We start from the raw sequence: 27,079 nt of genomic DNA, 5'->3' as shown, positions 1-27,079 counted from the left end.
AGTCCATCTATGTTACTAAAAATGCTGATATTTTCAGACAACATTATATGAAAAGGTGAAGCTTTGTTCATAATTATTGCCAGCATTAGTTTCAGGTTTGTATGCATGTCATTTTTCTGTCTACCCAGAGTGGACTGCATATCTATATCTATCTATCTATCTATCTATCTATCTATCTATCTATCTATCTATCTATCCGTCTGTCTGTCTGTCTAGTCTATCATCTCCCATGGCAAAATCTCTCTAACTTGTGTATATTGTACTTTGCTCTGTACCTTGTCAGAACAACAGAAATTGTCTTTCATACCTAACCTCAAAAAGCTAAAAAAGTCTCTGGCACCTATGTTATTTATTACATTTATATCCTAAAATGCACTAAAATCAGTCACCAGAATATGTATTTTCCTTTTAGTTATAAAAATTTCATAGTGCTATATATTAAAAACCTTTAGGGAAATATAATTCCTACAGTTGTAATCTTGAATCTAAGAATTAGAAACAGGGATATATAAAATATATATGTGACTATAATGAAGGCAGGCAAAGGAAATTTTAAAGAAGACTTATAAGTGTTCCAGTCTGTGGCATCTTTTCTTTGGAAACATTTAGAACTTCAAAAAGTAAAGTCTATAATATATTTCTACCAAATACAGTCCTCCTCTCACATTTTTGAGTATTTCCTATAGCTCCAAGGAAATAATTGTAATGTTACAAGGGTCTTTTTTCCATTAGAACATTCTTAATCACACTTTGAATATTGCAATTTTGTACTGAGTTATTGACAAGATGTGGAATTTTTTTTGTTTTTTTTTTTTTTTTTTTTTAAAAAAAGCACTCACCTGAGCTCAATAAATATAAATAATGAAAGTTATGTGAAGCTAAAGTGACTTGCAGGCTATTTACAGTTCCACCCCTGGGGCTGACTAAGATGTTTTCCTTGCATTCAGAAGGGAAGAGGACATAGGGCAACACCCAGGTCAAAGCTACCCTTGGGCAGGAAATGGACCTGCTGGAATGGGTCCAGTGATGCCACTGTCAGTTCTGCCTCTTCTGGGCCCCTTTGCAGAGCATCTCCTTTAATTGGCATTTATTGGCTCTGCTGCAGCACCCCGTGAAGGTGGCTGCTGCCAGGTTTGAGAAGGTTTGCATAGATCCACTCCAGAGTGTTCTGGGCTTTTGCTACAGGCATGCTCATGGGGACTCCTGATTCTGTATTGCTTCACTAAATTTGGTGGATGGTGTCATAAATGCATCAGTAAGGAATACCTTCTCTAAATACAAGAGATACATTCCTCTCTAATCTGACACCAAACATAGGTGCTGCTAGATGAGATGAGCTCTTTGTTCAAGTTCTTTTCGATCTGTGCGAGTCTCAGGCATGGTCACCAGCAGGCTCTCCCAGGGCACCAAGCCCAGCCCAGGCAGAGGCACAGCCATGAAGTCATGCAATTGCCTTGGGAGTGGGAGCAGGTGTAGTTTTTCTGCTGACCTCAGAGCTCCTCACAATCCTGCAGAGATCTCCACAATCAGATTCTGTCTCAGCTGTCCTGTACTGCCTGCAAACTCCTAATCCCAGAGGATGGTGTAGTAAGGGTATCTATGGCTTCAAAGCTACAAATAATTTATGTTAATTTTTCTTTACAAGTGGCTGCTTCCATGGGAAGAGATGTGCCCCTATTTCCCACAAGTACACTCCTATCCCTCATCTTGCACTGCTTCAGCTTGTTCTGTTGTATCACCTGAGACTTGAAGGCCATTAAAGAGATGTGTTCATTTTTATAGGATGACAAAGTGGGAAGTGCCTAGAACAGCTGCAAAATTTTAAAGATAGGTGGTAACTTTCAGCATGCAATAAAAACTCTTCATTCCCTCTTGCACCACGTACTCAGTCTCCACATTGCAGTGACCACCACAACCAGACTAATTGCATGCAAATGTAATATTTGTGCATGTACCTTGGCTCATGGTAGTTGAGATAAGAGTAGTGTTCCAGCAGTTTCCAGGTAATCCCGTTGTCGTAGGAGTAGTGTAGCAGCACTCCTTCTCCAGGCTGGTCGGGTGCTTTGCAGGTGCTCAGCACCGACTTGCTGCCCAGACGCAGTGTGAACTGCAGAAACCTGCACCAGAATTACACAAATATTTGCAGGGTATAATTTTCACTGTGGGTTTTTTCTTATTGGGTTTTGTTTGTTTGTTTGTTTGTTGGTTTTGGTTTTGTTTTTCCCCTAACCAGGTTGTTGTCAGATCTTTGCAATTTAGGCAAATTTTGATAAATATCGGTTATGGGGTTTTATACATGTGATTTGTTTTTATTGTTGAGTAATACATTGTGGCACATACAGTTAAAAGAATGCCAATCATTACTGCATTTAATTATTTATTAGGCACTGAAGGGGAGGGAGAGATAGTGGATGGATCTAATCAGTTGCCACAAGCTGTCAAATAAACACAACCTTATAAATAATTAATTAGCACTTGGCTTTGACACTCAGGTTTGATATTAACATTTCATATTTTCCATCCAAACCGTACAATAATTTCCCTCCAGTCTGTTTTGGACCCTGTTGTTTAAAAAGAAGGAGGAAAAAAAGGCAAGGCTACAAAGTCACTATTAAAATATGGAACTAGGAGTTTTTTAAAGGCTTTTTTTCCTTGCTAAAACAACAGGTTTAATAATAGACAAGGCTGTAGCTGGAGGGGCTCCCCCATTTCTTTGCTTCACACTACTCTTCCTTCCCTCTCACCTGGACTGGGAGCTGTCCAGGAAGGAGGTGATGAGCTGGCGCCTGCCGTCCTTGTTGAAGACCAGGGCCTTGCCGCTGGCCAGGACCCCGCAGCCGAAGCTGACCTCGGCGCCCCGGATGGAGTAGAAGCTGTGGTAGGAGGAGAGGCGGGAGCTGGCGAAGCTCTCTGAGATGAACATGGGGAAGGTCTGCGACGCTGTCTCACACGCTGGCCCTGAAAAGCCGGGGTCACACCTGTGGGTGAGGAAGGGTGAAAAGCACGGTTGGTGACCCATCTTTGGCTGTGGCCAGTGGTCAGCAAACATGGTGGCTGCAGGTGTTCATGAACTGAGGACACCCACAAAGTCCTTCTCAAATCTGAGGCCCAAGAACCTCTTTGAACATCACTTAGGTAAATCAGGTAAAGCAAATTATTTCTGTTAGCTAGTATTTACTTTTCAACTTAAAAAAAAAATAAGTATTTATGAGCACCCCATGAATCTACACATAACACAGTACAGAAATATTTTTATTAATTTTTGGAACAAAATCCCTGCTGACATAATTATGCTTGTTCTTATGTAAAATCACAAACTTGTTTTTATCTGTAGCATACTGGATGTGGTTACAAGAAATTAATTTACAAAGGAGAATGCCCTGTAGGTCACACTGTTGTTAATACCCAAATGTAGTTACACCAATATTTAGAATGTGCTTACTGGTTTTGAGGAAGTACCTTTTTATTTTTTAGAATGGAACCCTTTTAATAAGCCAGACTATCAGAAAAAAAGTGGAATGCTGGTCTTCTGTCCTTGAGGTATGTTAGATTATGGGATATTAGAACTATTAAAATTGTATTTCTTTCCCAACATTTAATACAAGTGATAAAGTCATAAATCACCTCTATAACCAGTATAAAGTATACATCACTGACATTTCAGTGTGCTCTGTAACAGATTTTAAGATGAACTGGAAGTTAGACACTATACCTGAAGGAAATCATTAAAATACATATTAAGCATGCTGCTGTTTAGAAAGATTGATCTTTAGCTTTCCAGTGAGCTTTATGAATTCTGAGGGTTATGCTGCTTTTATATTTAGTCATCTAAAAGAGTAAGGGCTGAAATGAAAATCACTTCAGCTTTCACACTACCAAGTGAACTCTGTGACAGAAATTGAATATGAGTACTGAATATAACACTTACTTGCAGCCATTTCTAGTACACTGTCCTCGCCCTGAGCAGAATTTGAGGCAAGATGGACCAATATAAACTGCAGAGAAGAGAAATCAATTAAATGGATGGTTATGCTATGTGATATGAAACAGAATATGATGACTACAAGAAAGTGTACAGATCTGATCACACAATTACTGTATTTATCTTAATCCCACTACCTGGAAAAGGCCTATGAAAGGATTGAAGCTTTTGACTGTGTCAAGGATAGTCAGGGATAATTTATTATTTAATGTGTCATGTCCATCTGTGGCTAAAGACACAAGACTGTGGCCACTAGTACTGTTTTAATTACTAAGTCTGTGAATGAGATCAGATAATTTGGTAGGCATTGACTTTCTTCATCATTTTTCACTGACATTCCTTTAATCTTAGTTTGGAGATGTAATCCAATCTACATATTGGTACCTTCCAGTAGCAGTCTTGTAGATTTAAAAAAAACATATCTCTGCTTCTCTCATTGAAATCTACATACTTTACTTCACTGGACTTAGGGGAATAAGAACTTGCCCTGATATGTCTTAAGTAACTATTAATTATCATATTGTTTCACTGATTCTTTTAAATGGAACAAAATTCCCCATCCTAAGTGCTCAAAAATACACCAGACTTGTTTTACTCTTTTGCTTCATCTTCCTCCAATGACTCCTAATTGACAGTGTTGGCATTTTGTGAAATATATGAAGGATGGAAAAATGAGAAAATCTTGGAATAACCTCTTGCACTACAATAAAGGAAAGTCATAACTTGTGGGCAATATTATTTCAATACATTATGCCAAAAGGCCTTAACCATGAAGAGTGGTATATTTTCTGCTGAAGGTTACTTGGAGTTAATCCACTTGCATCGTGACATTTGGAAGAAATAGCCACCAATTTGAAATAATCTATAAGAAGCAGTACTTCTTCCTTTTCCTAGTTTTATACTGTTGCCCATCACAGTAGGGTGTCAGCTCTCCCTAGCAGACACACTCTAAATCCATGTTAGCTACTCTCTATAACTAAGTCCTCATCAGATTTCATGTGATTTCTAGATTTTCTCACCTCTCAGGGTGCAAAAATTCGGTTCTGTCTCTTTGATTTATTTGTGTCTTTTGAGGTCTTTTTGAGGGGGTGGTAAAAGTAGAAGGGTTAAAGATGTAATGATGTCATTCAAAATGAAAAACTTTACGGAAATTGGCATTTTTCCAGAGTTTCTGAAAGATGGCCAGCTTCCAGATTTCATTTAAAACTTAATTCACATAGGAAACAGTTGTGAAGCTGAAAGTCAGAGTTCTGAATTTTTGAAAATCTTCCTCTCTTCAAGAATTTGAGTGGCTTGCCAATATTTAAGAGTTTTTCCCTACAATACAGTGTAAACTTCAGTGTCACTAGTATTTAACAAAGGAGGCATTGAAAACCTCAGAAACATGTCTTTAAGACTGGATTCCTGTGTCATGGTTCTGCACCCCAAATTCAGAGCAGGCACTTTCTAGGCAGATGGTTGGCAAACCTCTTCCTGAGATTGTGCACACAGGAGCACGCAGCACCCTTTCATGGGGTTGTAGTTCATTCTGTAAGCAAAGGTTGTGCAAATAAATGAATTATCAAATGATTTTCAAAATCTTGTTTTGTTCTGTTGTAAGGAATTTGTATCCTTGGACTGATTTCATCTTGCTGTGGTTCCTGTGAACCTTTCATGAGTGTCTCCAACACTTTGAGTCTGCATTTCTTTTAGACAGCAACTCATCCTTGCAGACCCAAGATGACAGACATCTTCTCATGTTTATATATCTTTTCCCTTAATTTTACTTCCTTTCTGACATATATCACATCCCTAAAGAGAAGCATTAATACTATATCCAGAATGTCAACATGATGCTACTTCCCATTATGAGTAAGAGAACAAATTTCATTACTTTTAGAGACAAAATTTCCTTTATGATATTACCTTAACAGCTTCAAGATTTTCTTGTGAATAATAGTCATCAATATATTCTAAGAATTCTGCAAAATGTAAATATTTACTATTCCTAGGCACCATATCAAGCCTTACAGGGAATTACTGCAAAATTTCACTGGCTATTGTACAGTGTATTGTATAGGTAAATCTCTAAATTATGTATTTCATGCATCTAACCAAATAAGTTCTGAATGTAGCTTACTTAGTTTCAAATCAATTAAGGCTAACAAGCAAGCTAAAAAAATTTTGCAGTAACTCTTAGTTAGCCCTTTCAATCATTTAATACATTTCATGCATTTCACACATTTAATCCTGTGTTCCTAAATACTTTTTACTGCCCTTTTAAGTATTTCTTTTTAATTCTGGTCCTGGTTTTCCTCTGTAATAAGTCATAAAAATATTTATCAACATAAATTTCTCCCAGTTCTTCACATCTATTTAAAGAAAAGGTATGTGAAAAATAATTTTCTAAGAGAAGAACAGTTTCCTGAAACAGATGGCACTTTCCCCTGAAGATATGGTAAACAATGTAAGGTTTTTTCAGTGTTTTGGTAGCAGCATTGCTTGAAGATGGTCTTCTGTATCTAGAAGCAAAATATGTCCCAGATGCTGCTCCTGTTGCTTAGGCTGGTGCAGTATATGTCCTTAACAGCCAGTGTGGAACCTATTTATGTAATTAGGACTAAGCAAACAGAATAAATGTCATTTCAAGCTCCTGCCACCAATATTTTTTCCTAGAAAGCTTTCCATTAAATGGGAAAAAAAAAAATCTACTAGTCTATTGTATTTTCTAATGGCAGAATCTCTCTGTAGCTTCAAAATGCACATGCTACCAAATGCAACTAAACAGAACAGGAATTTAGCAAACTGTAAATTCATTGACATGTAGTAGTAGACAATATGTTTACTTAGAGCAGGATATAAAATTTACTTTTCTGATGTGTCATGATCATGGATAAGAATACTAACTATTATCGATTGCCCACATATTTCCAAGGATTGGTCCTGTTTGCCTCCATCGAATCCTGGTGTCACTTGTTAGTGCAGCGTTGGGAAGGGGAATAGTTATTCGGTTCCACCTGAAATACACATAACACAGACTCTAGCATTTTACACTGATAGTTATTAAGCAACTGTATATTTTGCAGATATGTTTATGCATTCTGGAAGTTTTGTGAGAGGCCTAATTTTAAAATCTTCTCAAATGAAGCATAAATTTACAGCAGCTTTAGAAAACCCAAATGAAAAAGAAGTCTGTATTTTCATACAATATATGAATGTTCATTATTGTTTTATAAAACCCAGCCATTCCCTGTAGGAATAACTGAAGATGGCAAAGACCATAAGCTCCTTTGCTGTAGCGGCTGAACTCTGTTTGGTGAAGACCCTCAGGGGGTGGGGAGTGGTGCAGAGGATTTGGCATGCTGCAGTCTGGGCCATCATTCTCTATCATCCACAGAGGCTACACTTCCTGCACACACCAGGAGTAATGGCTCCTATGAAAATTGCATGGGACTAGGGGCTGTGTGTCACCGGATCATAGCAATGCTTCAACTGCATTTTCTTTTTGTGTTATGGAAGTTGGGATACTGAGGGATTTAGTGCAATGCAGCAAAATGCCACAGTTCATTTTTCAGTGAGAACAGTAGAGGAGAGATTTTATATTGAGAAGGGTTGATCCAAGAAAGTGACACTAATAACCGTCTCCATCTGCAGAAGTGCAGAGGATGTGCTTCACTGTAACCCAGTACTGGGATTCCATGTGAGTGAATGTGTCTGAGGGTGTACATACATCTTTGAGTAGTGTTTTTTCTGACAAAGAAGAAAACTTTTGTGGCTTTGACAAGGTAAAAGTTTTCTTCCTCTTACGGACATGCTGTCCATAAGTGAGCTTTTTTTGTAATTTCTCTTTAGCATCAAAAAATTATTATTATTATACCACAGAAGCAGCCCCATACATTTCAAGTTTCATTGCTGGGTAGCCAGGGAGCTCAGAACACTCCTTCCTTGCTGTCCCCAGGTAGTCAAAAATGAATGATGACACAGATCTGTGTGCTTTGCTGCTTTCTCCTGCCACCCACAATTCACTAATCCCTAATCCTGCGTCTCAGTTTTGCAGAGAACATCCTCACCCGCTGTAGTTTTCAGAGGCGTAGATGGTGCTGTGGGGCAGGTGAGGCCCTGCACATATCTCAGGCAAACACTCCATGTGGAGCAGCGACCACGAGCGACCATGGTTGGTTGAAAACTCCAAGCTGACACTGGTGACACATTGAAGGAAAGAAAGGAGGAGGACACCATGAGGGTACCTGGCATAGATCTCAATGGAGAAGTACCAACATTGAGAAACCACCAAATCTGCTATTTCTAATAACTGATGAGGAAACAAGAAATAATTTCAAGCAGAATTTTAATACAAAAAACCCTGCAAATGCAAACATGAGACAAAATTTCATGAGTGTTTAAAAACCCAAAGTTTTTTAGACTGAAGATTGCCTGAACACAGAGTTCTTATTGGGCCACCATCTAGCCAGTGTTTTTATGCTGGTGCTGTTAAAAGAACTGCATTACTTTCATATTCCACATTTCATATTTTATATTGAAATTGTTTCAGATGCGAGGAGAAACCTTGGATGAACCAGAGCCAGACAGCATCGTGTGAGCACAGGACACCCATAACTGCCAGCTGCTAACTATTACCTCTGCAGAAGGTGGTAAAAAACCAGTAGCTGTTCATGCACAGGCTGTCTCTTTCCTGGCATAAAACAAAACCCAAATTGTTTACAACCTATGAGTATAAGGAAATCCTTAGATGCCTTACACTCTAAAGACCTTGAAAAAGCAATATAGAAAGTGCTTGATTTTCCACAGATTTAGTATTTTACTGAATTATTGTAATTTCCTCCGTATAATTAACTTGTAACATTCTGGTTTTTTTTAAGCAATGCCAGTGGAATATTATAAGAGTCATAATTAATCTCCTCAATATTAAATTATTGGATTATGAATTTTTATTTTTATGATAATTTGCTGACAATATTACTTTATTGAAACGTACTGTCTCTGTGATATTGTGTCCATTAAAACAGTTTATGGAGGTTTCAACTAATTTATTTCAGGTTTAGCTGTAGAGATACCTTAGAGGGTTATATTTACTGCATATATCCAGTATGAGTCTCTCACATGTGTCGTAATGAAAGCATTATGAATAATGCTGCAGACTGGGAGATGTGAAATGCTGCGGTATTTGGGAAATACAAATAGGAAAAATGGTGACCTAATGCTTCTTTGGTTATGAAGAAGCTCACTTCTCCTTCAGAAATAGAAGGATGAATATTAATCTTTCAAAATATATACTAATCTCCATCAGAAAACAGGTTGAGACAGAGACTTTATATAACATGTTTACTGGCCAGAGTGTTTACAGGAAAAGTTTTCACTTTTCATGTAGGAAAATATTGCTGCCTTCTCTTCCTATCCAATATAAGTGCAGTGCCATGATTTTTGCTTCCCCTTGAATTCTGCTACCCTGCACAGATACAAGAACTGTCAGTGTTAATGCAGCTCTTTCCAGCTGGAAGTAGATGCCATGGGACACAGATAAAAGCACTCATAGTCTCTTACTTTAAACTTTCAACTCTACAGAATATAAAGTTACTTAACCCTCATAAAATACCAAGATAAATATTCTCATATGTATATAATGGAAGAGGGACAGTGGCCAGTTTGGTTTTGGATTCTCTGTTTGAAGAAGAATATTAAGAATTTTGATAGTGGAGTAAAGGATGGGCAAGATGTCCATGGTTTCAAGCACCAAGCCAGGATGGGCTGAGGAGCTAAGGAGCTTGGTCAGCCTGGTGAGGAGGGGTGAGTTATAGAATCCTGTGATGATGCAGAGGGCACTCAGAAGGAAACTGGAGTCAAACTCTCCTCAATAGTGTCAGGCACACTACAAAGGAGAATAATCATAAAGACATGGTTTCATAGTTTTGTACTGTTCATTAGGAAACGCTTTTTCACTTGAGCAGGTCACTCAGAGAGGTAGCACAGTGTCCAGCCATGATGATTTTTCAAGTTGTGGATAGACAGAGCCATGTCTGACCTGCCCAGTAACAAGCCCTCCCGCAGCAGCAGGTTTCACCAGATAACCTGTGCAGGTCCCTTCCAACCAACCTTCCCTTCCAATTTCTATGATTCTACAAAACATGAAACCTAAAGTGACTCCCTTCTCTCCCTTTCCCCATGGAAAAATTCACAATGAATGTCCTGAGGAAGTAAAGCCAGTAAAAGAGCTCTGTGATCAGCTTACAGACAGTGAGCTCCTCACACTGATGGTTATTAAGATGAGGGTAATTTATCACCAGTCTTACAAGAATTAGACATGCTTGTGGCATCAGTAATCTCAGAGAGGTCAGCAGGGCAGGTTTCTGCTGCTGCCTTTTCCTCCTTACACAGTATTAAGAAGTAAATCTCATATCCATTAGAAACTGAAGCAAAAGTCACTCTGAAATCATGAGCATATTTCAGAATAATGGGCTAAAAAAAGCAAGTTTTGACCTGGAAAGCTATTAAATTACTATTTATTGCATGAGACATACATAAATCTGGGCCTGTAAAGATCAGGAGAAACATTAGCTTTTGAGCAGCTTGTATTTGTCATTATTAATGGGATACCTTCTTCTGAAAAAAAGATTTACAAATCTTCATATAGATTTTATAAACCAAAATATACTAGAAAGCTGATAACCAAAAGAATATCTTGCCAGTTTTACCTGTTACCAGGTTGATAAGTTCCACAGCCCAAATTGATGGAAAACTGGATCATGTGAGTCACTGAGGAAGGGAGCACCGGAAGGACGTGGAAGTAATCCACAGCCCAGACATTCCTATTGTGGCCTTGGTGACTCTTTTGCTTCAGGCAAAATTTGGTTGCAGGAGTTTGAAGGTCCGGACTAATGACAACAGAAACCAAAGATGGCACCTTCAAAAGAAATTAAATAAGGCTTAAATAATTTAAAAAGGTCACAACATACCATTTAAAATTAAAAATTCACTCTAATTGTGCTGAACCAAATGTGCTATTCTCTCTTTGATGAATTTTGTTAACTTTTTAGCCACCTTTTTCCACACATGATCCCAAACAAAATAATTTACTATTGTGTGGATAGGTATGAGCACCCTGGGTACCAGTGATGCTTATCACCGCAGAGGGATCACGTTGTTAGGCTGTAAAGGCACAGAAGAAAAGACTGCACCTTCTGTTTTCTGAGAAGGGCAAGTTTATGTTGTCAGCTGCAGCTGGGAAGGAAAGGTGATGTTTGTCCTGGAGCCTTACAGCTCACAGAAGCTAAGGCAGGGTAGTGGCAGGTCTTCTCTGGAGACGTGAGAATGGAGTAACAGCAGGAGTTCACAGGCGTAAGTGGAGAGGATGTTATGTTGCTGAAATAAATGAAAGCACTGCCTCACAAAGCTTAGCCTTTGTCCTAAAGCAATGTAATTAGAACTTCATTATGTCAAAAGAGGATGTCAGCTTTAAAACTGCTTGTTTTAAAAAACCTCCACAATGAATTCCATGTAATTTCAGATCCTATCTCTCCCCAAGTTCCCTAATTAATATTTTATTATTTTACAATTACAGTTTCCTTAGTTTTAGAAAAGTTCTATTCTGTCTTTCACACAGAAGCAGCAAGGAGGGAAGCCATGCACAATAAAACAATGCAAGTGACTCAACCAAACTCAGGCCAAACCCTGCTGTAAACATTGGGTTTCAAAGTGCTAAAGTTACAGACAAAATGCACACAGACCTGGGCTTTAAATAATCAGTATCTTTACCACCAAACTTCCCTCAGACTATGCAAGCACACTGCATTTCAATATCTAGCACATCTATGTGCACCTGTATGAAATACCAATTTTGCCTGTTTTACAGCAGCAGAATAAGGAGACCTCAGGGCTAGATTATTCAGGGTAGACATGGTCTAAGTGCTCCCTTGCTCTAGACAGGAAGGATCCTGAAGGCAAGTTCAAGGTCTTTATTGTCCTGCCTGAGGGTGGTGGATGTGGCTGGAAGGCAGCTGCACTTTGGGCAGAGGAGATGCTGCCTGCAGCTGTCTCCCACCGTGCCCCCATCACTGCAGACTCTCTCCCAGCCCTGATCCCACCATAGATGACCCTCTCAGGTCCCTGCTCCTTAGCATCACACTGTGGCACACTAGGATGAGCTTGAGTTGAAACAAGAGTAATCTTTAGTGAGAAGATGTTACCACTGAAGTTTTCAGCTAATTACTGACAATATTTGCCCATTGTTTGCCTGCCTGCCTGTTTCCCCAGCCCCAGCCAACACTGCACAGTCCTGCCTGGGGCTGGAGTGACCACCAGTAACTGCAGAGCTGTGCTGCAAAAGTGCCTGATCACTCATAGGTCTGCACATGATTTATGTGTTTGGGAAGGCCACTTCTGTGTGTCCCTGTGGAATTCGACACACAATACTCCTGTGATGGCTTGGAAAGAGATGATGATCTGATGATCTGTCCTTACCATCCACCTTCTTTGTTTATGACAATTTACCTTATAAGCAGCATAGGTCAGGGTATCAAGAGGTATGTGCTCCCTCCTGCCTTCAATCTTGGCATACAGTATGACATCGTTTTCATGGGATTCTCCAGAATCACAAGTTCCCCCTGTACAACACATATTTGAGTGAGAAAAAAATTAATTGAAGCCCTTGTTATTGGAAAGTAGAATCATATATGCAGCCTTAATTATGAAAGTAATTAAAGTCAGATGCTATTTAACTTGGGATCTGAAACAAAAGAACACCATCCCTAAGGACACAGTGGATAGGAACTGTTTGATCAGATACACCATGGCAGAGATCAAGGGGGTTGACGATTACCAAAACCTCAAGTACCTCTTTTAATCAGCTTATCAAAACAATTTAAACAGAAAATGCTGTGCCTCAAGCAATACTTCTATCTGTGCGCTTTAAATCCTATTTACATAGAAATGCTTTGCTTTTGAGTTTTCAGCAACATCTGAACATTGGTAAACTGCTATTTACTACTCACACTTCATGCAGTCACTGACTGCTGTGTACCTTATTTGTTGTGCTGCTCCTTCTACTGTCTACACCATATCCTGGAAGGGATGGCTGGCTGGCTAGAATTTATTGTACCACACAAAAAAAGTGTGAAATGCTTGCCCAGCTGGAACAGGGCAACATTTGAAAAATCTTCCTATCAGTATAAGCCAAAATACTCACTAAGCTTCTGTGAAAGAGCGGATGCATTGGCAAATATTGAGCATTATAGTTACAGGATGAACATCATCACAGAACTTTGGTATTCTGGAAAAGAAGTCTTTAAAACAAAGTTTCTGTATTTGAAACAGGAATTATTAATTAATTATTTCCCTGTACAGTATGGTTATGTCAGGTATTAAAAAAAAATCCCAAAATAGAAATAAAAACAGAATGAGGAAGGCTCTTTGAAAAGACTGCAGAGTAGAAAGATTGCACATATCGGAACACTTTCTCTGCCTTTTTTTTTTTTTTTCTACAGTCAGCCAGTTCTTGTAATGGCCTAGGAAAAGCAGTCCAGAGAGCTAGATAAGATACACATCTTTAATTTGTTTTATACTGTAATAAGGGACATCCATTTGTACTTTCAAATATTTCTCTTGCCTGAATGCTTAAACAATTATTTATTTAATTAAAAAATATGCACAGAATACATTTTTCAAAAAATATCCTGCTATCCTCTGTGTCTGCATCTGCTGACAACCTCTCCCCTAAGTTCAGAAGGTTGACAAAATTTCTTTCCTGTTTCTCTTGCAGGTGTTGTAATGCTTGGAAGAAATGGGAAAAAGCATCCTCTTTTTCCTGTGCTTTATTCATAATTCATGTAACACAGAGGAGATGTGCAACAATTTAGGACAACAACATGAGGTCTTCCCCTCATTACATAAAGTGTGTTTTTTCTTGTTGATACAGAAGGTTGCTTGTTGAGGTCACAGGTTTATTCTCTGCTTCCTCCTTTATTATTCTATTATTCTCTTTTAAGCAAAATTCCTCACTTTCTCTGAACATGGTGTTGAGAGAATAACCTCACAGAACTTCCTTTATGTGCAAAATAAAAGTCCTGGAAAAATACTGGAGCATTAACTACCATGTTCATGGGGATTTTGGTCTGTTGCAACATCAAACCAGTGCAGTTGCACTGACAACAACAGTGGGGAGGGGAAGTGACAGGACAAGTTGGTTCTTGGCTGCCTTCCTAGCACTGGTAAATGACTGATGTTGCACTTTGCCCCAGTAAAGAGGGTCCACAGATGATGCTAACACCACACCAGTGTGTTCATGAGGGATGTTCCACATGTAGAACACACCTCCTCCATGACTACAGCATACTCTGTGTGAACCTCACCCTGGGCCAACATATCAGCAGAGGAAGGATTTTATGAGTGGAGTAAGAGCTTTTGAGATGAAACCATTCCATGGGCTCATCAGGGAAGGCTGCCTCACCTCTATGCTACTCCCATCTCATCCTCATGTGCAGCTCTCTGGACTCTGATGGATTAACAACAGGGTCTACACAGATATGACTACAGGAGGATATGAGAGCTACCTGTAAAAACTCTAAAAATGACAAAGGTATGACTGTGTCTTCTAAGTATGGACTAAGGGACACTGAGTGAAATTGGTGTATACAAGACAAGAAGATGCTTCTCCACATGAGACTTGTTGAACTCTGGAGCACTGCATAATGTAAATCTCACATGCTTCACATCTTGTATTACATTAGTAATTTATACTCACCCATACTGAAATAAAATCTCAAGTTCCCATAACCTGTGGTGTCCATGTATGGAGTACATATTTTTCTTTCTCCATCTCTGAGAAATACCACAGCTGAGCCAGATTCCAGGGTTCCACATTCAGTACCAATGACGGCTCCAAAGATGTCCCACCTGCAGAGGCCAGCAATAGGTGGAAAAGGTGCAGCAGCACACTACTGAGAAACTCATACAGAACATGCCATAGGGATTCTTTGGTACTTATAAAATTATCTTTTTCTACTCTTATGGAGGACAAAAAACTGCAGTGTTTCAAATGTGATCCCTATGCCATTACTTACATATTCAATATTAGCTTTTAAACTCAGTAGACTCAACTAAGGCAAAGTTAATATAAATATTTAAAAGAATTAGGCAGAAATATATGAATTAATAAAAAAATGAGGCTTTTAATGAATGCTGTTACCAAATATGTAGTGTTGTATTGTTCTACCACCTCCGTTATTTTTTTCTGGTGTTAAAATATTTAAAATATAAATGTATTCTGATTAGTTTTGCATAATAAAAGATTTATAGATCAATGAGACTTGAAAAGGCACATGCCCACCATATCTTTTATACAAATATTAAATATGTAGGTAATAGCATAAAATGCTCTCTTTTCATCTTTTTGAGAATTTAGGGTAACAGTTTTTAACTAACACATGAACAGAGTATAAAAAAAGACTGCTGTGTTTCTAATATGTGATGATACGATCTTTCTCAGTTTTTCTGTACAACGTTTTATCTTATTTTTATTCAGTGATAATTAAAAGAGCTGTTGCAGAATTTTCCAATTAAATATTTTAGATTGAAAATCCATTTTTATCATGAAAGTGATGGTTACTTCAAAACTCAATCAAAATGTTTTGAAATATTAGAAAGTGTTGAAAACTTGTGCATTATTCTGGTCTGATATGTTATTATTATTCATGTCCAAGTCTGAATTCATAAGTAAGTATTTAAGAATTATAAAGCTGATAAAACAATGAAATTATTTAGAATCATTAAATCCTGATAATCCAAACATTTAACTATTCATCATGATTCAGGAGGAATGAGAAAACATGGAAGTTCAGAAACCTTTGTGGGAAGCAAAGTCTTTTCCTGTCTCCTTCCACAAGAGACAATCTCTAGCAGGTATGTGCCATATCACAATTTCAAAAACTGTCATTTCAAGAACTAAACAGTCTATTTATTAGTTTAACCATTCCAATGACTTCAAAATGCATTTCTAGGATCTTAAAAGCTGCCAGTTTCCCCATGGACCTAAGCTATGACAGACTGGTGACATGCCTGTTTGGAAATCCTGCTTTAAACCTGTCAGTCATTTACACAGGAATTAGCAAGCTTAATATCACTGAAAAGCTTTATGATATAAATATAAATATTTTAATGGAAGCACTGTTTAATCTAATCTTAATTCTATCGTGCAGATTTTTTAAAGCTAATGTGCAATATAATCAAAACACAATTTTGAAAATAGGTCTCCTGGGCTGAAGGCAAGTACAGAATTAAACAGTTGTACCTACTTTAACTTACACAAAAAAAATCTCACAATGCTCCATTGATCTTTTGTATGCTCTATTTAGCTCAATTAAAACACTCTCTGTAGTGACCCACAAAAGAGCTCAGGGTCATGAATGATGCAGATCATGGATGTTTCCAGAGATCCTCTCCTTTTAGACAGCATCAGGAATGAAAACCAGAGAATTCTAGGTCTTCTTTTAATAAAGGCACTTTAATAGAAGTACATCAACACATTGCTAGTAAAGAAAATGGAGAAGGATCCTAGGTCACGGCATAATTTAGTATTTATATTTGAATTAATTTATCTTTCACAAAACTCTTGGAATTCCTCTTTATAAAACAGGTGATTTATTGACCTAAACTAGACCAACTGAACACGGAGGTCCAAAGGAACAGTGTGCCTGCTATGCAGCCTGGTGTGGGGATCTGTCCACTTTTAGGATCAGGCTGTAACTCACCCAAGTGAAAAGAAGCAGAATGACATTGGAAATATGTGTGGTACAACAGCCCTATCCACACAGCCTCTCTCTTTAGGTGGTACACACAAAAAATACCAACCAACTCTTATTAAAAACAGTGATGGTTTCATCTGCGCTCATCTCCAAGAGCATTTGGTGCAGAGGGAAGTGGTGGTGACCGCTATACCTGAGCTTCCTTTTGCTCTCCCTTATTAGGAGTGCTTTTGCCTTTCCCTTGAGAGCTGGCAAGCTCCAGCTGATGTGACAAAGCAGTGCCTGAGAACTTCCTGCAAGCTCTCTCTCAGGGATACAGGGTTCTGTGACTGTATGATTACAGTAAAACTGTATTTCAAATATAGTTTAAATAACATTCAAAAATATTTCTCTAAGAAGTCATTAAGGAAACTCATATGTATTTGCATTTATATGCAGCTCCCAACACAAATTCCAGAGAAAGCTAAAAAAAGGAACAGTAGTGGTGACAATTTTACATGATTAGGATGTAGTCCATAACATCACCCAAGTTTGGTGTTTATTTACAGCAGCATGCAATTTAAATCTCCATTCTTATAGAACAATAGAAAGAAGGAAGTTTCTAACATAGAGTAAAATTTCCAAAGGCAAAAATAGGAAGAGGTTTGAGGCCTTGGGCTGGCAGAGTGGGGGCAGGTCAGGACCTGGTTGCTGGGACACAGAATGAGAGAACTGAAGGAGGGCTGACCCACCCTTGCCACCTGCAGTTGGACCTTGGCACCACGTCATAGGGAACATGACATTTTCCTAATTCAGAAGAAACTGTACATTTGCTAACCCAGGCTGCAAGTTGCCCAACTTAACTAAACACCCAGATGTGTAGAGCCAAGATCTACAGACAGGGAAGATGTCCACAGATAGCACTCCCATCCTGTTTTTTTTCAGGATGGGAAAAAGACAGAGACCACATCTCAAAGGTGTCCCACGTGGTCAGATAGAACCCAACACATGTGAGGTCATTTTCTTCCCTTTGTCTGAAGCAGCACCTGCTGCCATTGGCTGATTATTTGAACTGGGACAGAGTTCAGAGTGAATATTTTTTCTGTAAATCCTAAATATACCACATGTCCACAGGACATAATAGCATGTGTTTCTTAAAAGGTGCTCTTTACTTTCAGCACAGCATAGGCAGCATTTGAATCAGTTGCTAATGATCTGAAGTACTTTGTAGGTTAAAGTCAACATTCAGTGGAGACCCATAAATTAGCAGTGTATGTTTCTCATTGCCCTGGGGTTAGAGGGACTAATGATTTTTATACTTTTTAAATAGAAAAGAATTAAGACCCTGCTGAGGTTATTTTCTTTTTGCCAGAATTTATACAATGAGGTATATAAAATGAAGCTTCTTCAGGACACATTTTTTTAAAGCTCACTCATATTCTAGTAAGAGTAGTAATATTGTTGTCCTGGACAGTTTTGATTATTTTCTGCATCCCTGCAGCAGTCCCTGCTGGATATGGCTTTACAGGGGCCCTTTGAATCACAAAGTATATATTCAAAATATAAATGGTAAATTATCAGCCAGACCCCGAGCTCTTGCCCAGCAGGTATGGCTATGCTCTTGGTGCTGCTAGATGAGAATGGACTGCTGCTTCAGCTTTCCTGCCTCCACCTTCTCCTTTTCCTCCTCCAGCACCTACAGGCATCTGCATAAGCAGGAGCTTTCTCTCAGTAAAGTGAGGCAGTGATCCAGAGGAGATGAATTTCTCAAGGAATTCAATTTTATATGGCTATGAGCTTGTTAACAACACTCTGGTGTGAATTATAAAAACAGATCACCATCATATGTTTCTTTAGAATGCCTACATAAGTCATTAACTACTTTTTAAAAACAGTGGTGACAGGATGGTCCAGAGACAAACTGTTCCTCCTGGAATTCCTGGTCTTGTTTCTTCCAAAAATCTGCAATCATGCTATTTACAGTATTGCAATTTATCCTAGTCCCAATCTTCCCTGACTACACAGCAAAGATAAAACATGATTCTCTGTTTATCCTGTTTCCTGGAGCTCATCCCTGGAGTGATGCTGCTCACCTGTGCAGGGCCCTGCTCGGGCTGGGGACACTCACCCTTTGGGCTGGCTCTCAAACTCTTCTGCCCACTGCTCCTGAGCATCCTCCATGGAGAGGTCCACATCCCGGGTGGTGGCAAAATTGAATTCACTGCCCTCTGTCCCGTGGAAGTAGATGGAGTTCCCATCAGACTGGCAGCTGTGCTGTGGGCAGGAGCACATGGAAGATGAGGTTATGTTGGGTTTGTACAGTGTTCACACATTGTCAGGGCTCAGTGTGAGCTGTACTTTATCTAAGGACTCACTGATGCCTGAAACTAAATAAAAACCAGATGGTCATCTTGTATCTTTCTTATCCCACCCCAACAATTATTGTGTCCTAATCTTGTACCTGCTTCCCTACAAACCCACTACAGACCATGGTAAAACTGTTTGCAATGAAAAGTCGTGTACCTCATGTCTGAGTGTTTATTTCTGTTTTAAAGTATCACCTTTATGTCTGGCCCACACACAGCTGTGTCTGCAAATAACTTATTTTTACAAAGTAGTATATCAAATATTGCTACGGGGATTTTGTAGGCGTAAGAGTTTTGTGCTGTGAAACACGTCAGATCTCTGTGTTTGAATTTTTGTCAAAAGATGTATTTGTGTGTAAAATTGCTATGCATTGCCGTACAGTAAACTTTGAGCCTCAAGTGTATGAGTGAAAAGCTGTATTTGCTGTATTTAGTCCAGACTGCATAACAAATCGCTTTAGAGGCAACGAGCTCTTGTGATGGAGCAATCTCAGGGGTCCTGAGGCTGCTCCCAAACCTGGAGTGTCTGCTTTTCCTGCTGCATTTCTGCACATACCACCACAGGAACATCAAATGATGCCATGTGTCTCCCCCAGCATGCCATGACCACCACAACTCCCCAGGAGTACTGGCCTGGAAGGAGACGCCTGTGAGGTGTATGAGGGGGTTACAGTATAGATTTTCTTCTCTCTCCCATCCTACTTTTGCCTTCTTGTGTGTCTGATAACATGACAATCTGCCAAATGTGTGAGGCAGAAACAGGAACTAGAAGTGTCTAAAGAAGCTCTACCTTGTCTTAATGCAAACTGAACACTTGGCAGTTTTTTTAATTGTTCATATTACAAAAATACTGATAAAAATATTTCTCTCAAGCACTTCTTTTATTCATGTGAGAGTGTGTGTGTGTGTGTGTGATCTTGGTCTTTTAAAAATGGAAGCTGAATTAAGCAATTATTAATTAGAATAATTCTGCATTCTTACAACATTCCAGTATTTAAAACAGAGATACAATAATGCCAAATTGCATTGACCTTTTCAGTATCGTCTGTGCAGTGCCCTCCTGTCTCTGAACTCCTTCACAATGCGCCAAGGGAAAATATGACAATCACATCCCCTGCACTTAAAAAGGTCATGGTAGTGTCACATAAGGGAATAATTAGATTTTTAACAAAGAGAAATCTGGGGCAAGAAATGAAAACTGCTCAGTATGTCTTTGTCTATTGGTTTTTATGAGCTAAGTAAAAAATAACACATTTTGTCAAATTCTATAACACTTTATTTATCAATGCAATAAAGTGAAATAATTGAAATTCTTTTATTGATGATTTTCAAGTATGGTTGCCAATACCTCAGCAATTAATATATATAGAAGAAAGTAATTTTTATGTTTCTAGAAGTGCCTACACATTGTTAGAAAAAACTGTGAGTACTTGAAGCCTGATTTTTGTATATAGACTTCCTGGTCTATGCTTGAATGACAAAAGTTCTGTGTTTATTAACACAGACTAAATATCAAGTAAAAATATAACACACTGTAAAAACGCTAAGACTGTTTCAACTGCTAAAATAAACAAATTGCTGTTGAAGTGTTTTTTTCCAAGGAAAGGTCAAAGCAATAGAAAAATCCTGAAGTGTTGATAATTTATCACAGAAATGAAATAGATTTTGTCACAAGTCTCCTTTCTCCTTGGTCTGTTAATGCAGCATACACACAGTACACCATATTTGCCACTGAAAAGACAGAATAATTTACACATCAAATATATTATAACTAGCAGAAATTAATGAGACAGTTTTATATCTTCTCTTTGAACAACAGGAGTTGTTCTATGTAGTTATTTATAACGGACTGAGAAATTGCTTTTGTTTACTGATTTTAACCATCACACTCAATGGTATCACTAACATCAGAATTTTAAGAATAATTTGTTTGTTGTGTTTCTTGATTTTCAGAATTTTCTTCATTTGCTGAACACAAATGAAGTATAATTTATCTGTCAAGCAATCTGCCACAAAACTCTTATTATCTGCAGTCAAATAAATGCATTAAAAATAAATATCCAGACTAAAACTTTATTCAAATTTATACATAACCCTTCATCTCAGGGAAAAAGTAGATAAATAAATCTTACTGAGCTAGATATTAGAATTGCATAGAAGCATTGAAAAATCCTCTATAAGTCCAACTTATATCTCAGGTGCTAAGTTATGTGTAAGTATGCATCTGATAGTGGGTTTGTAATTAGTAATCTTTTGCCTGATGAAAACAATCTATTAAAATAAACACAAACCAGATACAACCCCATTATCTTTTTAATATTTGTACATCCTTCTGCTGTCTAGCAGAATATTTATTGAATGGAGTTTTCATTTAGGTTGTCAGGATAAATAAATAGGCAGTTTGGCAAGGGGGTATAAATAATTATTTATACAGTGGTATGATCAACCCTTTACAAAAGCTCAAAATCATAATTCATTTAATTATTTCTATAAAGCTATATTTATGCATTTATACACAGCTCCCCAGTATCTATGAATATGTATTTTATGCATATTTTATGTGTTAACGAACCACACAACGTATGGCTCAAATCACAATCTGCTCATGTCAGCTTTGGCTGGTGAAACAGCTATGCAGAACAGAAGTTCAGACTGGGGTTTAACTCCCCCATTATTCCAAATACCTATGTCTAACAGAAGCTCATGACCTTAATGGCATTTTAAAAGAGTGAGAAACATGCTCAAAACACAGGTATGGCTTTTAAAGAAGTTCTGAGGGAGTGCCACCATTTTCTTGTATGGTTTTGTCCCGGTGCCACCACCTGGGACCTGGGACACCTGCCCATGGGAGAAGCAGATGTGGATAAGCTCCATAAGCTGAGCTGCCCAAGCAAGCAGCCAGGGCTCCTCCACTCATGATCTTATTCTCTCCCACCTGCCATATTTACCTTGTCTGTATAACCATCACCCTCAGGTTGTTTTCTTTTAACTTTCCAAGCAGTCACTATCTGTCACTGCTTTTACTGCTCATTTTTTTTACCTGATGAGCTGCTGAGGGAAGAAAAACCTCAAAGGGCACTCAGCTAAATTTTCCTGGAGCAAAAGAAGTTCTGCAGGAGATGGTCCCTCACCAGCATTGCCCCCAGCTACCTTGTCAGTCTTGCTCAGCATCCAGGAGGCTGCTGAATATGTTGGATTATTTTGTGGGTTTGCAGTAGGGCTTGAACAGATTAAAAACAGAATTGAAACCATCAGACTCATTTTCTCTTGGGTTCAACCCAAGACTTGAATTAAAATCTTTAGAAAAAAACCCTAAGTACAATTTACTTATTGTGTTATCTCTTTCCCAAATTAAAGGCTTTACACTTGCAATGAAAGTCTACATACTTCCAGTATAAAGGACTGAATTTCACAAGTGTTTATTTTGTTATTCTCAAGAGGTAAAAAATGTGGAATGGACACATAATGAGTTTTAAAACTATCTGGATTAAGTCCTCCCTAAACTTGAGATCCTATGGATTACGTAGTTTCAGCGTCCTCTTTTATGAATTCCAGATTAAATTTGTTCTCTCTTTAATTTTAATTTACGTTTACGTAATTTATAAAATAAGAGGAAATTAATTTGCTATGCAAAATTTGTAACTAAAAGAGCTACATGAAAGCAACTTGTAGGATATTTGTCCTTGTTACCATGGAAGCATCAGCTGTAGGTCCAGAACTAAAGCACTGCTCAATTTTGTTTAAAGGGGATTAAATGCATGTGGAACATTTAGTGTGTCCTTGTGCAAATTACAACACTGAAACATTAGCTAATTTGTAAGGAAAAGTTAATTTAAAGAATAAATTATTTGACAAATCTGATACACATCATTTAATAAAGTTTACTCCCAGATCACCTACATTACAGAACATAAGACATAAACGCTTGAATGAAGCCACTTCACAACAGTAGCTGTTTCCCATTGTTTGCAACTGGAATGGGACTGTCAGCCTGTCATATGTAAACTGTTGTATTCATAAATAAACAACCCCTGCCTGCTGCCAAATGGAAAGAAGCCCAGTTCTGTTCAGGGACTGTGGTGATCCCAAGAGAAAAAAAATCAACCAACAAATAGTTTAATTTAATCTGGCACTACCTTATTCACTAGCTGTAATTGTTATTTCTCTGCAAGAATAGGGAAAAATTAAAATTGGCTGGATGTATTCCTGAATCTCAACATTTTTGGATTTACTTTCAATCTAATCTTCACTCTGAATTTTCTGTGTTGCTGAAGTTTGTCTACTGGATAGTTATGGTATCACTGCTTCTTCCCCATTTTCAAGGCCCTGCATGGCTCATCCTCACCTGCCTCCACCATTTCCCATATGCCCCATCTCATGGGCCACTTTTCCTTGACTGTCAATGCTTGTCACTATGTTTGCTGGTGAGACAACCAAATTTGCATCCCTTTCCCATTCTGCCTACTGCTCTTGTCAAATTCCCACATGATTTCCTTCAGACACTTCCTCAGTGCTCTCGTCAGCAAGCCTTATCCATGATTGCACTGAAGAGTGCACTGGTGACCAGCATGAGCCTTCTTCCCTCCTGCAGCATTTCCTTTTACTCCTTTTGTCCCCATCCCCAGCTTATCCCATTTTATAAATGGATGGCAGTGTCCTGATACAAAAGCTATCTTTTTGGTTTGTCTGGAGAGGCAGCAACGGTACATTTCTTGATGAGGGCTCTTTGTTGCTCTTTTTGCAACTACATATATTTTCACTATAAAATTCCTGTTAACTATGAACATTTCCAGTTTATCAGTACAGTTCTTAGCCAAATTGTCTATAAGATGCAGTAAGTCTTACTAATTCATATGAGATTTCTACAACACATTATGAAGACATTAGTTAATGGAAGAGAGACCAACGCATGGTTTTAAAATCAAACTTTTGTCAACAGCCTTCCGCGCTCTTTATCCTACATTACACTTGTTAGATTTTAGGTTCTTTTAGGAAAGCCTCTTGATCATATGAGATGCAGAATTGTTGAAATTATGACTGCTCAAAACCATTGGTCAACAAAAGCAGGAAAGTCAGATTTGGTGAAGCAGACACTTTACAACTGGACCTCTTTAAGGTATCATGACTAAGTAATGACCCCTAACTTTCTGTAGCATCCAAATGGCTTAGGGGCTCAGGGCGAGATCTGGGATCCTACATCTTGTAACATGTCCAAACAATCTCCTTATTTTCAAAGATTTGCATGCAAGCACCATGTAAGGAGACATCAGCTACCCTCAGTGTGACCTCTTGGCGAGGAGGATCTGGAGATCTCCAGTTCCCCCTGCAATGGGAGGCAGCACAAACCTCAACCAGATCAGCCTCTGTCACAGCTGCAGCTAAGCACACAGCCCTGAAGATTTTTAGAAACCCAAAAGACAAATATTAAGGATGTAAACAGGAGCACTGAAGTTCATTCAAGCCAGCTTCTGTCCCGGTTGTTCAAGTCAAACTTGTGAATCAATAAATACCTCTTGGCTTTACAGTATGGGATTTCTTTACTTGGAGAGTGGAACAGAGGGCAACTAAATGATACAACTGTGCCATTCGGCAAAGCATCAACAGGAAACACTAGTGTGAAAATCCTCAGTGTAACAGATTTTTGGCTGAGGTCTTGCATATCATCTTCCTGAGGTTCATTCCTGCACTCCCATGAAAATGTTGTTCACCTCTATGCCTTTAAAGCATTCACAGTCATCTTTACCATCATTTAATTAGCTTTTTATCAGTGACAAACACTGATGCTCCTCTTCATATTATCTCCCCTGGGCTTAATGGCCCTGATGATTCTTTCAGACAGCTGTAGCCTCACAATTTATTTTTTGGCGACATTTCTTGCGTTGGAATGAATGTGTTGGGCATTTGGGCAGTGCCAGCTTGCAAAGGGCTGACGGCAGATGGAAAGAAATCTGCCCAGTATGCCTTCACCTCTAAGCAAGCAGAGGGCCATCAATTTCCCCCATTAAGGAGTTGTCACAGAGCCCACCCAGCTGGAGGAGAATCTCTGATAGCCAGGCTGGCTGGCGTATGCTATTCAAATACAAAATGCACTTTAAAAAGAAACGAAAATATCATTTGTCGGCAAATTGAAAATGCGTGGCTTTGACCGCAGCCAATTTTTTAATGACTGTAATATTTTAAGTGATTATTTTTGCCACTTCAGATTGCTCCTTAGAGAGGAGGGTTTTTTTAATTAAAATCTAGGCAATGCAAACAGATGAGATATGAGAAACAGAGGAACAAGAAGAAAGATGAAGAAAATTAATTGAAGCAGCATTGTCAATGGAGTGATAAATTAGATATTGTGTCTTTCTGGAAATGAGTCATTCAGGTTTTAGAAATTTTAAAATTTTGACATGATTGCAGGTACAAGGATAGATTAAGTCCTGATAAAATCATATTTTGTATGCAATGTCTCAGTCAGCAAAAGTATGGTGACAGAATTTAGGGACAACTTCAAATTCTAAATTCTGTGGATTTGGCTGTTAATGCTCCTGGCCTGAAATCTCTTCTTTAACCAAAGGAAAGAACACAGTGTGATTAGGATACCTTCCCATGAGAAAATCAGAGCTTCAGTATTTCCCATGTGCTACATTTTTACATCAATTAGTGTATGCTACAGAACAAAAACCTTGGCTGCACAATCAGGCCAGGAGCACAGAGGGTTATAGTGCACTTTCCAAAACAATGGGATGAAACTTGTCCTGTGATGCAGCAAGAAACATTTAATAAAGTGTGTTTTCACTCATCATTTCCATTTATAGACTGTTATTCAAAGGCTAATGCTCAAAACACTTTGCTTGTTTATGAGTGATTTCTATGATTTGTATGACTCTGAGTTTTCTAGGACGTTTCATGATGTTTGTACAACACTGATCACTCTGGCGATGACCAGTTTCCTTAATGAGTCATTTTACTGGCATGATCTGAGCTATTCCTCCATGCTTTCAGAAACTACTGATGTTTGGAGCACTCTGCCCTGAGCATCATCTGCTCTTCTGAAAGCAATGCTGTGCATTTACACCACTGAAAAATCAGTGACAGAGTCGAGCAAAGTCGTTTCTACTCTTTGGCATCTAATGGGTCAATTAATGTTGTTATTGATGTGCATCTCACAGTGACCTGTGAAGATCAAATTCTTTCCTTCTAGGAGGCAGGAAAGACCCCCTGTGCTTTGACGCCAGCTCAGAGCTAATCCTGGCTCCCTCCCATCCTCCCAACACTTCCAAGCCATGGGGAACTGGCATGGAGAAAGGTGTAGGTTCAGCATTGCTGCTCAACATCAATTCTCAGCTGCCCAAATGACTCACAGCACTACAGCCAACCACCTGTCAGTTCTAATGAACTCCTAGGCATTGTATCTAAGTATTATTCTAATTACAAGTGTGATTATTAGAAAAAAAACCCAAATCCATCCATGGGCTAGATTGAGCCCTATGGACATACAAATGCCTCTTCATGGGCACAGCTCAGAATGGCCACAATCTAAAGGGAGCTAGTCGACAGGTTTTGTGCACCCTGCACTACTTTCTTCAACTCTCCTCCCCTCTCACATTCCTCCTTCCACCCACAGAGAAGCAGGAATATCTCTCAGATGAGGTGCAGCAGGAAGTCTGTCCATCTCTTCCCAGGAAAATGTGGTGGATAAGGGCTCCTGCAAGGCAAAGCAGCTGGCTAGAAGGCTGGGTTTGGCCCACAAAACAAATACTGCCTTGCTATATCTTACTCAAAAAATAAAGGAATCTTGTCAGAAGAATCTATATATTTTTAATTTTGACCAATATAAGGTCATAGCAATTTCAGTCTGCCATTTTCAAACTGGCACGCATAGACTATCACCTCTCCTCTTTCAAACACATACATTTGAACTGATTCAGAGAATGGATACCTGAACACTTTTTAAGGCATGAATTTAAAAGCAAAAGAAAAGGAAAAAAAAAATTGTGTTAATTTTAGCACAAACAAACCCAAAAGATGTATAT

General features: G+C 38.6%; 1 protein-coding gene across 1 annotated transcript in view; it reads right to left on the bottom strand.

Annotated features, from left to right (window-relative positions):
* Positions 1–27,079, bottom strand: part of RELN (reelin) — a 271,094-nt gene that overhangs the window by 93,804 nt on the left and 150,211 nt on the right. Inside the window, exons 11-19 of the mRNA XM_014255169.2 lie at positions 18,821–18,966; positions 14,715–14,866; positions 12,467–12,579; positions 10,672–10,880; positions 8,032–8,160; positions 6,869–6,978; positions 3,929–3,995; positions 2,745–2,978; positions 1,956–2,117 (exon numbers count right to left, since the gene is read on the bottom strand). Of these exons, the coding sequence (XP_014110644.2) occupies positions 1,956–2,117; positions 2,745–2,978; positions 3,929–3,995; positions 6,869–6,978; positions 8,032–8,160; positions 10,672–10,880; positions 12,467–12,579; positions 14,715–14,866; positions 18,821–18,966 (1,322 nt within the window). The remainder of the gene's footprint in view (positions 1–1,955; positions 2,118–2,744; positions 2,979–3,928; positions 3,996–6,868; positions 6,979–8,031; positions 8,161–10,671; positions 10,881–12,466; positions 12,580–14,714; positions 14,867–18,820; positions 18,967–27,079) is intronic.

This window comes from Pseudopodoces humilis, chromosome 5 (assembly GCF_049639895.1).
Source record: "Pseudopodoces humilis isolate 2021_Gansu_Grassland_sample_001 chromosome 5, ASM4963989v1, whole genome shotgun sequence".
NCBI classification, from domain to species: domain Eukaryota; kingdom Metazoa; phylum Chordata; class Aves; order Passeriformes; family Paridae; genus Pseudopodoces; species Pseudopodoces humilis.
Note: the sequence above shows the minus strand (reverse complement) of the source record. Positions and strands in the feature narration are given on the sequence as shown.